The sequence below is a fragment of the Zonotrichia albicollis genome, chromosome 9 (assembly GCF_047830755.1).
Source record: "Zonotrichia albicollis isolate bZonAlb1 chromosome 9, bZonAlb1.hap1, whole genome shotgun sequence".
NCBI lineage: Eukaryota > Metazoa > Chordata > Aves > Passeriformes > Passerellidae > Zonotrichia > Zonotrichia albicollis.
The window spans coordinates 31,164,883-31,178,630 of NC_133827.1; the positions used below are offsets into that span (position 1 = coordinate 31,164,883).

The following is a 13,748-nucleotide window of genomic DNA, read 5'->3' on the forward strand; positions in this document are numbered from 1 at the left end:
TCCATCCTGTCCTTCCATCTCTGCATGCACACTTTTGCCTATGTTGTATTTTTTCAGACTTCTCCCATTTAATTCTGAAAACCTGAGGAGTGGCTTGGCTGTAGGACTCCAAGATCAATTTTTCCCAGCTTTGTACATGTAGAAGGACTTGTGATCATGAAGTTTCCACTTGGTTACTGTTTTGCACTTTTGAACTTTGTGCTTTGTACTCTCTTGGCCATCTTTGAACTTCTTACAAATTGAAATTAAAATACTTTGTGTAAGTTCAAATAAAGGACTTTAAACTGCCAATGGCATTGATGTTAAAATGAGAAATGAGGTTTGATCTTCATCTTCACAATCTGTTAATCAAAAGCAACCCATCTTCCCCACCACATTTTTGAAGAAAGAACACAGGAACCACCACCAGCGCATAGCAGAGCCATCCCCAGATTGCTCCATAATTAAATACACCCTGATTCTCTCCTCCCAGTTTAAAGAAGGTCTGTATTCAATCACAGAAGCTGACCAAAAGGAAGCAATAGAGCACTGTGGATCAAATCATTTCCACACTGTACAGTCCCAGATGATAATCACAGCAGAGACATTCTGTAGAGATGACCTTGTTCTTCAGTAAGTCATTCAAGGCAGTTGTGCTAATTTTACAGCTTGGGTACATACCTGCAAGGAGCTATTTTTGAAACATGTCCATGAACCAGCATTTATTCCTTCATGTAGCCGTGCCAGCATCACAAATGAGCACATGGAACTGTCTCTCTTCAAATGCAAGCAGGGAATTTCACCAGCATTTCTCCCCCACACCCCGGGTGTCACACAGCAGTAACTACCTTATCAGCCACTGTCTTCTTCCACAAGCACTTCTAAAACATGCATGTGTGGCTGTACTTGCACATTCACAAACCACATTACCTATCTCTGTCATTTAGGCCAACTTCAAGGACAATAAAAACTATTCAATTGTCTCCTCTGCCTTTTATTTTTTTAACTAAATACTTCCTGATTAAAAAATAATCTGATTCTGACCCCAGAAAGTGATGTAATGCTACAATGCTAAATGCAGGTCTGTAGCATAAAGTTGAGTCTGAGAGATAAAGAATTGTCAGACCACCAGGTGCACTTACACTGCCATGATCCTGACCTTCTATCTTGCAGAAACATACCTCCATTTTGTGCATAATAGCTCTCTTCATAGCCTGTGTGTCCCTGGGACTCTGGGTAGTGCTTCTTGTGCTTTTTCTCTTCCTGCTGTTGTAGGAGACGGGCAATATCCTGCACAGATGGAAGAAAACAGACATTAAATCACCACTAAAAAATATATCCAGATTCTTTTGATCAAATTCTTTATTCAATTATTAAAATCCTTACAAAAAAAAAAAACTTTTCAGACACAACAACAGTTACTCAAATTCAACCCCTGGACTGGATGAAGCTTTCAAATTAATGGGTGACACAAGGGACCATGTCAGCAACCAGTAGTCAACTCAGCCCAGTACTGAGATTCCAACACCATGGCAAACTCCCAGGTTCCTGTTCCTCCTGCACACAAGCCTGCTAAGCCCTAAAGGCCAAAGCAGGGCAGAAGAGACTGTGTGTGCAACCTCAGGCTTTCCACAAGGATTTGGAAGTCACAGAAGTGCACAGCCAGTAATGGGAATGGGCTCGATCTCCTCCTTGCACTCTACCAGGGAAAGGAGGGCACAGAGGCAAAGACTGTCCAGCTAAAGGCACTTCTGACTGGAAGGAGTTCCCTGAGTAAACTGTGAATTGACTACACACTGGCTGTAATTTGCAGGGACTACAGGATGCCAGGCAGGGAAATGCATCAGTTTGACAGACAGAGACTTGAAGGAAAAGAAAATCGAAAGGACATTAGGAAGAGCAAACTAGGCACAAGGCAGGAGCACAGTGGGGACTGCAGCCATTTGTCTCCTGTTTCAGTTTTGGTAGATATGCCAAAGAGAAGAGCACTCCATTTTCCTAATTGGTTTTCCTTCCAGATGACTAATGGGTCAACAAGGCCTAGGAACCACAAACAGCTCCCTGGGGCCTGCTTCTCTGAGGCCCATGAGCTTGTGAGTCAGTGAAGCCAGTCTGGAGCTAGGGAGCAAAGCTGGGAGACACCAGCAGGTCAGGCTGCCCCTCTGGATGCTATTCATTTAAGCCTTCCTAATCCTCAGGACCTTTACAGAGCCATGCATGTAAAGTGGACACTGCAGGCAGGAAAGGCATGGCTGAAATGCAAACTAAGAGTCAACACCCTCCAGAGCCAAGCCAGCACTGGAGGACCTTGGATGGCTGCTCAAGTACAAACTATTATTTCAGGATTCAGGTAAGATCTGCTCTGAAATCAGCTTTGTGGAAAATCTGGGGATGCCATAGGCTCTTCTGGAAAAAAAAAAAAAAAAAAAAAAAAACAAACCACAACCCAAAAAACAAAACCTCCACAAACTCCTCTCCCTGACAAGGTTAACCTTTCTAGCAAGTACTGTAAGTCTATAAATATATGAGCTAAAGCACATTATCTCCAGGACTGAGACAGCTCAGGACTCGCAAATCCACACAAACCACTTCTTACAAACAGGATTCATCAGCAGGCAGGGCAGGCAGGCTTAGTGCTTCATTTAAAATACCTGCACTCCAGAAAGGATCTGCCTCAGTCCTCAGCTACATTACAGACACACTTGGGAACTTCCTATGTACCAGCAGGAAGAGAGAGAATATTTATGACTTCTCCTTGCTTTAAGGCACAGTCAGCTGGAGCCTGCTCCCAACTGCACAAGACGGTCAGCAGGCAGGTTTGACAGGCTGCAAGGACCTGTGCTCAGACTGCTGACATCCCTGCAGTTCTCTATATAAAGCAGGAAGGAAAGGTGCAGTTCCACAAATCAACATTAGTTTTGCATCTCCTTCACCTTCCTGATAAAAATATGACAGATCACTACCTTTTAAGCAGAAATCCTATAGCCAAAGGACTCCGCCCACTCTGTTAGCACAAGCTCCTCTGGGAAGCCAAGCCATCCCATCTGTCTGGGCAGCCTTTCAGTACTTGCTTGATACTGAAGTAGGTAGGAGAAGAAAATGAAGTCTTGCAAAAAACCCCAATACATTTGTCAGGCAAGGGCAGATTCTTATTTCAGGCTCTGCCAGGAAATACAGCCTTGTGTTCAAGCTCTTCCTAATACAGAGAATTCTACCAGGTGCCCCTTGAACATCTCAAGACAACCCAGGCTCCTCAGGAAACCATCTGAAACTGCAGGTTCTCACAGGTGTTCCTCTACTCTGTGGGTTTATTGAAAACTCTGACAGGCTGATCCATCGAGGCAACCAACAAGCAAAACCCTTTGTACACTATGAACAAACCACACCACCCACTTTCAAGCAAAAGGAGCAGAGAAACATTCTGAAGTCACAAAAGGAATCTGCTTACAGATTCCTTACAGCAAGAAACTGTAACAGGGTGTTCAGGCTGTGAAATACTAAATTGAAGAATGGAGAAGCCAGAAACAGATGGCTGGGCTGAGAGTCTGAAATCTTTGCATTAAAGACAAAGAAATAATGGCCCAGGATTCTCCCAAGAGCAGTACCTGTTTTCTTGCATTTAAGAAAGCAAGCAGGTCTCAGAGTGTAAAAACAATTACAACTTCCTACAGCAGGGCAATAAACACCTCAGCAACACTTACCTATTACTTGACCTCTTCATTAGCAAGGCCACTGGCATCAACAACCCTTATGACCCTTGAGTGTGAGGACTATGACTGTATCTTATTCCTGTAACAGGACTCCCCAAAATCTCTGTGCATACAGAGCTCTGTCATGACAAGGACTGCCACCATGCAAGCCAACTCCTGTGGCTACTGGCCAAGAAATGTCTGCCCTGAAAAGGCTGCTACAAATAGCCCTGCCATCCATCCCTGCAGCTTTAAAGGTTACCTCGTCTTTTTCCTCTTGCCTGCGGCGCTCCTCTGCTTCAAACGCGAGCTTCACTTGTATTTCCTGAGCAATCTCGCAGTCCTGGCGTTCCCTAGAAGGCAAGGAGACAGGGATTATAGGCAGCTGCACTCACAGGCATCAGTCAGCCTGGAGAAAGGGATAAAAGAGCTAAAAAAAAATCCACCCAATTTACACAAAAGAATTATTACTCAGTGTTAGTGCAGAGCTATGAATCCTCACCAGGGACCAGGACTCCCTGTACTTACTGGTGGCCAAATTTAGAAAATACTTCCCAAAACATCCACAGAGTAAAATGTAAAAGAGATTCATGGGCAGATTGCTAAGAAAGGAGATGGGTACCACAAAATAGGGCAGGCCAAGGTAGTGCTCAGGAGTCTGCAAACAGCCTAATTCAGAGATTTTGTCCATGTGGTATCTAAGGAGAGGTTCAGGGGTGTGGTTAATGCAGGCACTACTGGGAAGTAGCCTTCACGTGTAAGCCAAGGAGAAAGAAGGGCAGGAATATGGTGCATAAACCAAGTGGAGGCTGGAGGTGGCAGTTCAGTAATGAATGAGAAATGCCACTGAGGTGGGACAAGATACAAAAGCAGGACCAGTGCCCAGAGGCAAGGGAGCAACATGTGTCAAAACAAGGGGGAAAGGAGCCACTGCCACAGTGCCAGTGTGGATGGAGGAACACAAGACTGCATTAACTGGGGACAGGGAGAGATCAGAGCAATTGAGACATGAGAGGTTTGGCTGTGCAGACAGACCAGGAAGACTGAAAAGCATCTGCAGGAACAGTGCCACACTCAGCAGCATGCTCTGATGTCCAGCAAACAGGCTGGAACAATGGCTCAGGATTCCTCAGGGCAATTCAGAAATGGACTGGGGGATCTGAAAAGGAAAGCTAAAAGTTCTCTCTTTCAGCACTGTTGAGACTGAGTTAAAGACCAGCTCTAAACATGCCAGGAAAGTCAATCCCCACAATTGCAACTACTGAGAGGCAAGGCATAGGAGGAGAACAGCTGTGAGCAGCAGCAAGCAGAGCCTGCCTTATTAGAATACACTGACAGTGATCAGACAGGTGATGAAAACACTACCAAGAGTGGAAGTCAAGCAAATAACTGAAGCAGACTGAGCTATGTCAAAGCTGTGCTATGTGGGCTCGTGCAACTAGTTCTAGGTTTGAGCAAGAATCTGGGCATAAATGACCTAGTGAATCTGGAGGCAAAGGACTGGGAGAGAACCTAGGACATGAGAAGAGGAAGTTAAAACACTCAAGTGCAGCCAAGCACGTTTTGTTGCAAAAACAAGAAATGTGGCATGGCTGGAGCAGCCTGCAGCACAACAGAACCTTCTTTTACAGAAAGTGAAGAAGAAGGAGAGAAGCAGAAGGGGTAGATATGTGGCAAGGATGGAGAGGAAGAACATTGAAACAACAGGGTTTTAGAGGACAGATGTCACTAAGAAACAGCTCATTTGTCATAGGCAACAAAAAGGTACACACAGCAGGAAGGAAAAGAAGATTTCTGTCAACAGTTCCTTGGGAGCAGACCTCTGGACTGGAGTTATTAAAAGGTCAAACATTTCAGGACACAAGTTTCTTTTATCCAGGTAATAAAACCTGGCAATTTTTGCGTGTGCCTGTGTGTGTTTCATTTGACTCTGGGGACAGATCTGTTAAAAGCCACGAGAGTTCACACAGCAGCAAATCTAGTTCTTGAACTTGCTTTTTAAAAAGAGACTTTGGCAAACCTGGCACCAGCAGAGAACCACAGCTCCCAGGAAAACAATATCTGAATAAGCAAATCCCAGGGAGCAGGCTGTCAGTGAGCCTGGTAGTGGATCCTTTACAACCCCAGGCTCTGAGGACATGAAACTAGGTAGAAATTAAGTTAGAAAGGTCAGACACATCAAGGCATTGCACGTCTCCAGTTCCCCTGGCACCTGTGAGCAGAGCTAAGGTGCCAAGTTCATCAGCACAAACTGACTTGCTAAATGCTTATAATACATCCTATTGAAAACAAACAGGACAGAAAAACAACTAATCATCTTTCAGAGCCAAGGCAACAAGGTCATTGCCTCTCCTGCTGGTGTTACCAGCAAAGAACATCAGAAGTATTGCAAACACAAAAGCATTTTCTTCTCACTGATGACACATCTTGGAACACACTACATCAATTCCTAAGAACAACAGTTATAGAGGATTAGATTTGGAGGTTTATTGCTCAGCAGTAATTAAATGCTGAGACTTGATTACTTAGTGAACATGAACTAATGTATTAACTTGTGTGAGCAGAAGAAAATAGGTTCAAGAGCTTTGACAGCTCTTCCTGCCCTTCAGTTTCCTTAATGTGAGCTCAAGTGCCGATCAGACCCCAGAAATCAGCCAGAGCAACATAAACATCACCATTCCTGAACATCCCACTCGTGTCTCCTTCACTCCTGGGCAGCCAGGAGTGCTAAGAAAGTCTGGAAAATTCTACATCAGTTTAGAAAAAAGAGAAAAAAACCTAAAAGCTTGTGTGATCAGAAAGCTCCCTCCCATTCACAGTGACTGCAGATACTAGTTGTTGCCAGATGAGGAGAAAAAAAGGGATTGTTTAAGGGAACTGTTCACATCAGTGCAACAGAACTATCACACACTGAGAGCAAAACAGGGAAAGAACATATTTTCACACTATTTTATTTTAGTAATCTTGCTACTATGCCTAGCAGTGTGCAGGCTGCTCGGCTAGATGCGAGAGATGCTTTTAAAGAAGCATGAAAATCAGGTTTGATGCTTCCCTGAATTCTTAAAAAGAGATGTTTCTATGCTCTCATTTATCTTCACAAAGTCTTTCTGAGAGAAATTAGAAAGCCAATAAATTTGAAGAGCTTTTTTGTTTCCTGTTTCTAAAGTCCCCTTAGTTCTGCCCTCTTACTCCTCCCATCACCTTGTAGCTTCAAACTGTCCCACATGACACAGAAAGCAACAACAACAGGGAGTATTTTGTTGCCAAAACATGCTACTCTTGCACAAGGAAGAGACAGTGGGAAAGTACAAAGAATTAAGGAAGAAACAGATCCAACTACAAAAGGATGCCTCCAACTTATTTTACTATTCTTGCAGAAGAGCTCCTGCTCTCAGAAGCAGAACTGCTGCTGAACATAAGGTTTTACATCAGCAGTTCTGCCTGTGCTTTGGCTCACAAAGTTCATAAATTCATAAATAAAATTACAGAGTTCTACAACAAGAAAATTGTTTGCAGCTCCCAGTAAGTAACAAAGAAGAATCATGTCTGCCATACAAAATCAATTTTTATGTTGTCATTTACTCATTCACATCTCTAACTGGTAATAAAGAAATAGAACTATTGAAAAAAAGCACAGACTTAGAGAGATACATATGTACACAAGGTCTGTCCCAGGGTGCTGGGAACATTGAAAACAGTGGCTGATCTGTCACGCCCCAGCTTCAAAGCTTTCACAAGCTGCTGCTTTGAAGCCAGTGCTGTATCTCCCATATCTGCAGCACAGAGCTCTTCTGCTCTGTCACTGGTCCTGCCAGATGAGCCATCCAGGCTCTGTGATCCATCCCCAACTGCACCTGGTGGGTGTCATTCCAGAACCCAACAACAGTCAGGAGGCAGCACAGCTGCTGGGAGATGCATTCTGCCTTGCAGACCTTGGGTTTGCAGGGACTCCCATCCACCCACATCTCATGAGTGGGATCTGGCTGAGCCCTGTTCCATGAACCATCTGTTACATCCAGTGCTCTGCAAGTCCACTCTGGACTGGAAAGCACAGTTTGTTTTGCCCTGTGCTGCCATGTTTCACTTCTACACCAGCTCCACAGCTGAGAGCCACGGCACACAGAGAGCCAAACCACAGACCACAGGGTTAAGATGTAGCGTGTGGGGACTGAGCAAACCTGCAGAGCAAACTGGATCAGTCATTAAACCCTCCCACAGTTACTGCAGCAGCCAGTGACTGCAAGAGAAGGCCTGTCCCCCAACACCCATCCCCATCAAGCCACCCTGGAGCAGCAATTCCCTTCCCAGGTCACTTCATGTTGAATAAATAGCTGCAAGCACACACAGGGGCTGTCAGTGCAGCAGGACACCAAAAGCATCATACCCAGCTCCTCAAAATCATTCACCAGGCACAGGGCAAACACACCAATATCTGCAATTTCCACACAATAGAGAGAGTCCCTGTAGCACTGGGTATTTCTGTGGCACAGTTCCTTCAGTCTCAAACTTCAGCCAGGGACAAGGTCAACACAAGTGGCCAAGTTACCCCATTTTCACAACAAGCAGTAGAATGGGAAGGCTCCTTCTCATGGACAGGCAACAGTATCTAAGGCAGGATGGGCTCCAACACCACCCCACTGCTCTTACTCCTCTGTGCCAGAACCTGGTATCACTACTTTCATAGCAGTGGACAGGCAAAGAAAGAAAGAAACAACAGCAAAAGGCTGATGAACCCCACACACTGTCATCTCAAAGCAGCTGCTATTAGTGCTCTGACCAAATGGGACTAGCATTCCCATTCCAAGATCTCCAGCACAAACTCACAAGTCTTTTTGGTGTTTCTGGATTTGAGCACGGGCTTTCTTATCCTCCTCTTCCTGCAGCTGCTTGGCCATCTGCAAGTCATGTTGCACCAGACGATTACGCTGAACATTTGTGGCCAAGTGATGCTCAACTGGAAATAAACACAGACAAGAACCCTCAAATCAGGCTGCAGAACTTCACTGAGTGAACAAGATAAACCAAGTGGGAGGGAGATTCCAGCCCAGAAAGGAAGACAGATCTTGGCAGGGAAACACCAAGCAATCTCTCCAAAGGTGGGAAAGTCCTGAACTGAAATTCTGCTAGCAGCTTGAGATTGCCTCTTTTCAGCACTGTGGGGGCTGTATACGGGTCTGATACCAAAACAAGTTCTGCGTATCTTAAACACATCCAGGTTAATAGGGAATGGTTTTCAGGCTTTGAATTTCACAGAAAATCAACACAGACAAATGAAGTGGGTCTGGGAAGGGACCACCAGAGGCCAGTGAGGATGAGCTTAACCTAAACCACTTATTATGGATACTTTTCTATTTTGTTTTCAATAACCTCTACAGAAGAAAACTCCTCTCACTCTCAGCAGAATCAGTTCCAAAAATCTCCCTACCTTTATATTTAGCAACAGAGCAACTTCGTGCTCCAGTGAGTCCTTTACCATACATGGATATTGCCTGCCTGAAAAAATGGCTACATGAGCTGCAGCCCAGAGCCCTCTTTAATTCAATGCTCTCAGGTTCCAGCACCAAGGGCATGAGCAGCTGCACCCTTGGTGGAGCAGCAGGAATGGCACTAGCACCTGGTACTGGCAGATACCAAATCCATGAGAAGCTGATTAGAGAGGCCACCACACCTGAAACTAAAACATAAACATACCCAAACTAACAGATAAGCATGTAAAAAAAAAGTTAATTAAAAAAAAAAAAGCACCAGTCACTTTGCAGTTTCTGGCTGTCCTTTTTTTCCTCCTTTATAAACTCTTCTAGTGTACAGCTGTCCTACCTCAAAATGTCTGAAAAGGAAGGCTCCTTTCAAAAGGCAGACACTGGTAATTCTGAAATAAGTAAACAAACAGACTCTTCTGGTGGTACTTTAGGTCAGACTATAAAACTTGAAGCTTCCAAAATTGCTAGTCATTTCTAAAAACCTTGCACAGCAACAAAACCCCAAGTGCACTCCTACATGCAATTTTATCATAAATGGCACAAACAAACTCAACTCTAAAGGAGAGCTCAAAATTGAAATATAAAATGCAGCTATCTCTGGGGTACAATGTGAGCTGGAGCAGAGTGAAGTGTAGTGCTACAGGATAGTGAAGACAACAATAATAAACCGTATTCCATTAAAAGGAAAAAAATTAAATAAAAGCAGGAAGCATTTTTCTTAGCAAAATCAAATAAAGCCAGCTATCTGCTGGGACAAGCTTGCTTCAGTTTGCTCTGAAGATTGTTGCTACTTACTCTCTTGTTCCTGTAAATTATGGGCCAAGGTATGATCTTCCAGAATAGCGAAGTCTCGACACACTGAACAGGGAAACAAAGTAAAGAGAATTAGCACCAGAAAAACCAAAATCAAACCAAAAAAGCATCAAACAAGCTATGGCAGCCAGGGGAGTATATGAACTTCTGACAGTTTCTACTTGCCAAGGTCTGGAATTGTGGTTTTCCCCCCCTCCTGCTATCATCATGTCTATTTCTGTGTGTGTTTATTTCTTTGTCCTTGTTGGCATGAAATGCCTTCTCCACTCTCTCCTCAACCTCTATTTCAAGAACAGAATAGTCCATGCTACCACTGGATCAGACCTTATGTACAAAGCTCTGCATTCCATTCCAACAGAATATATATTATATATATATTATATATATAATATGTAATGCATTCTGCATTCCTGAATATATATTATATATTTTTACCAATGCCCACACTGACTGCATTCAGCTAAAACCAAGGGCAGGCATTTGTGTTTACTGTGACTTTCTGTGCCAGGTTAAAGAGTCTGAGAATAGTTATTTTCATGGCACAAAGGGCAGGTGCACACTGGCACCTCTCCAAAGCTGAGCAGACTGAGCTCCCTGGCTCTCTCTACATTTCTCTCAAGGCATTTCTACCAGCTCAGGTATCATTTTCAGTTGTTTCTTGTAAGCTTCACTGACTAAAAGCAGATGCTGGATTTGCACCTAGAACCCAGATATGGGATTAGTCACAGCATTATGGGCAAGGATAACTACAGCTTCTTCAAAAGATGCTGAAAATGACCTTGAGACAAGTGAAATAGGAACCAGATGAACTGCCTTTGGCACCAGTTTAAAAGCAGCAGATTTTTGCCAATGCCTATCACTTTCCAACTTGAACTTTCAAAGGAATGCTCTACCTACACTGTAGAAAAACACCAGAGTATATTTTTAACTTGTTATGATAGGCAGTAGGGCAACAAAACACAAGCCACACATACTGGGACAGGGACAGACACACAGCATCAGGCTCAGCCTTTTGGTGGCAGGTTCACAGCAGCTTTTCTGTCAACCAAAGACAGTGACCTGTCCCCCCAGACTACAGAATGGGGCCCCTGTTCACAGATCTGCCAGATCTGGGGTTTCTGCCTGCTTTGAGGGGAGTTTTAGGCAGTGGCACCAAAAATATACACTATAGAGGTCTGTCATTTCTTTTTCCCTCAATGTGACAAGCTAAGAGGCTTAACAGCACCCACAGAGGGGAATATCTCCCACTTGAAACACATCACAAAGCAGAGAACTTCAAGGTGCTTCTGAAGCCGCAGAGGGAAGGACAAACTCCTCCTGCTGCACTCCACTGGCAAAACCTCTGGTGAAGACCAAGATTTCTCTTCAGCAGAGCACAGGCACAGCCTAAAAGATAAACTGAAAATAACCCCAAAACCCCCAGAATGCATCAAAAGTACAAGGGGAATTTATGAGGATCCTGTTTGTGAAAGGGTTCAGAGTCAGAAAAGATAAAACATTTCCACTGCCACAAATGAAATTAGAAAGTAGCTGCATTTCCCAAGCCACAATCCCACAAGCCTTCCCTTTTCTCACAGATGCACATGCTCCACTAGAGAGGCATCAAGACATTACTCCACACCCAGGTGTCCTCACAAAATATGTGGAAGAGTTTCTAGTTGTCTGTACCAAGAGATCAGATAATGCTTTACCATATTCAATGGAGTTTTTGGTTCAGTCTGCATTGAAAGGTGTTTTAAGATGACAAAAGCTCCTAACAGCCAGAGCAACACTTAGGGAAGGACAGTGACACGCAGCAGGGTGGAGATGAGGACAAAGGTTACACTTATATGATCCCACAGTGGCCCACTTGAAGCATGAATAAATCTGGATGGTGTAATTAAGGTTTTGCCATTGCTTTTTTTCATTGCAACTTCTTTTAAAAAAGGAAAGATGATATGAAACTCAATAGCATTGAAATGCTTCCAGTGGTCATTTCTGTACAAAGAAAGAAATGTTGCCTTGAGCCACAGATCTGGAAAAGCCACAGCTGAGTCACAGGCAGCAGTGCTATTCCCAGGTGACAAACACAGAGTGCCTGGTGGTCACCAACACTTGCTTTTTACAGGATAGGCCAAGGGAATCTTGTCCTAGAGACTAATTCTGTGATCCCTAATACTGCTTCAGCTTCTTAGAACAATTGTGGAACAACCACTTTCTGCTCACAAGAAACATCATCTGGCTTGCTGGAAGAACCGTCCAACACATCCAACTCTTGAGTGTTTAAAAAACAAACAAACAAACAAGCGAATAGGAGAATGGGAGGGAAGTGTTACTTTTAACTGCAATAGGTCTCTGATCAAGCCCACAGCACAGCTGCCTGAACAGCTGGACCAGCAACACAAGGCATGCAGCACAGGAGCAAGGAAGAACATTTCAGAGCTACACATTTTTTTGCACAAGGATCGCTGCTACAAGAAATGCTTTAAAAAGTACATCCCAGCCCTTCCCAAAGCCACCCTGCACAGGCTCACACACTGCTCTGATCCCTGTGGTATTCAAGAGCTCTGACTTGTCAGTCAGTCACAGTGCTGATGGTGCTGGCAGACCTTTGCTCCATCCTCCCCAGAGAGGCACACAGGCACAGGAGGACTTTAGCTTTGTTTTTGTTTGTTTTTACTCCATTCTACCCACACCAAACACACTTCTCTGTTTGCAAAAGCACACATTACAGAAACATGCTTGGCACATGGGCAAGAAAGTGGGAGTGCCATGGTGGAACACTGCTCCCTGTCTTTTGACAGTCTTGCACCAACACAGATAAGTCTCACCTCTGTCACTGAGCTTTATTCCTACAATGCAGCAATGATTGTTCAATCGTTTTGGACTGACAGGCCACTAAAGACTTCCTAAAGAAAGCATGGGCTCAAAATAAAAAGGCAAAGTCCATACAGACTTGGGTTGCATAGACAGGCCTGCTTCTTCTAGCTGCTCCTCCAGAGAAGTGCTGGAAGTAATCCATGGGTCTCCAAACAAACTCCTCAAATTCTCAGTTCTTACAGGCTATAGCTGAGAGCTGCTGGATGTCACAGACATGAAGCAGGGACAAAGGTTCCTGTTTAGGTTCTTTTGAAGCTCAGTGACTGGGCCAAGAAGCACGTATAGGCCAGAGTACCCTGGTGCAACTTCCAGCTCCTGGCCCAAAGCCACCTAGGTCCAGTGCCACGCCTAAGATGGCCACACAGCACCCAGACCTGGGGCTGTGCCCTGCCCCTGCCTGTCCCACATGCACACAACACTGACAAAACAAGTGGGAATGCTGCCCTGGCATGAGCCACCAAGTTGCAGGGCTTGGACATGAATAAAGAGGCTGGGTCTTAAATCAGTGATATTGACCCACCAGCACAGAGAGAGGGAAGCTGGACAGTTACCAGTGATGTGCACGCTGGAAACCTGTCTGGGTTCCCTGGTGCTCCCATCTCACAGAGGACAGACACAGCATAGAGCAGACTGATGGGACAGCAGAAAGCCTTGGGTTTGTTCACACATTTGGAATTATTTGAGCATTGCTGAAGAAGCCATTTGGCTGCACACACTCTCCTGTTACAAACCCAAGCAGACAGCTTGAGCACACAGCCCTCTCTTTGTGCTGCTGTGGCTGCTGGCAGGGCAGGCAGCACAAGAAACTTTTCGTCACTGTCAGAAACTTGGCTGGGCTGGCTGCCTCCAACCCATGTGAGCACATTATCCTCAAGTCCCATCAGCCTGAGAACAACGTGCTAAGGAGAATGAGAACATCCCATTAGGA

General features: G+C 44.6%; 1 protein-coding gene across 2 annotated transcripts in view; it reads right to left on the minus strand.

Annotated features, from left to right (window-relative positions):
- The window catches only part of CCDC50 (coiled-coil domain containing 50), a 42,764-nt gene that overhangs the window by 14,885 nt on the left and 14,131 nt on the right, over window positions 1-13,748 (minus strand). For both annotated transcript variants that reach the window (XM_074547210.1, XM_074547211.1), the window contains exons 2-5: window positions 9,944-10,006; window positions 8,493-8,622; window positions 3,931-4,021; window positions 1,161-1,269 (exon numbers count right to left, since the gene is read on the minus strand). In XM_074547210.1, the coding sequence (XP_074403311.1) occupies window positions 1,161-1,269; window positions 3,931-4,021; window positions 8,493-8,622; window positions 9,944-10,006 (393 nt within the window). The remainder of the gene's footprint in view (window positions 1-1,160; window positions 1,270-3,930; window positions 4,022-8,492; window positions 8,623-9,943; window positions 10,007-13,748) is intronic.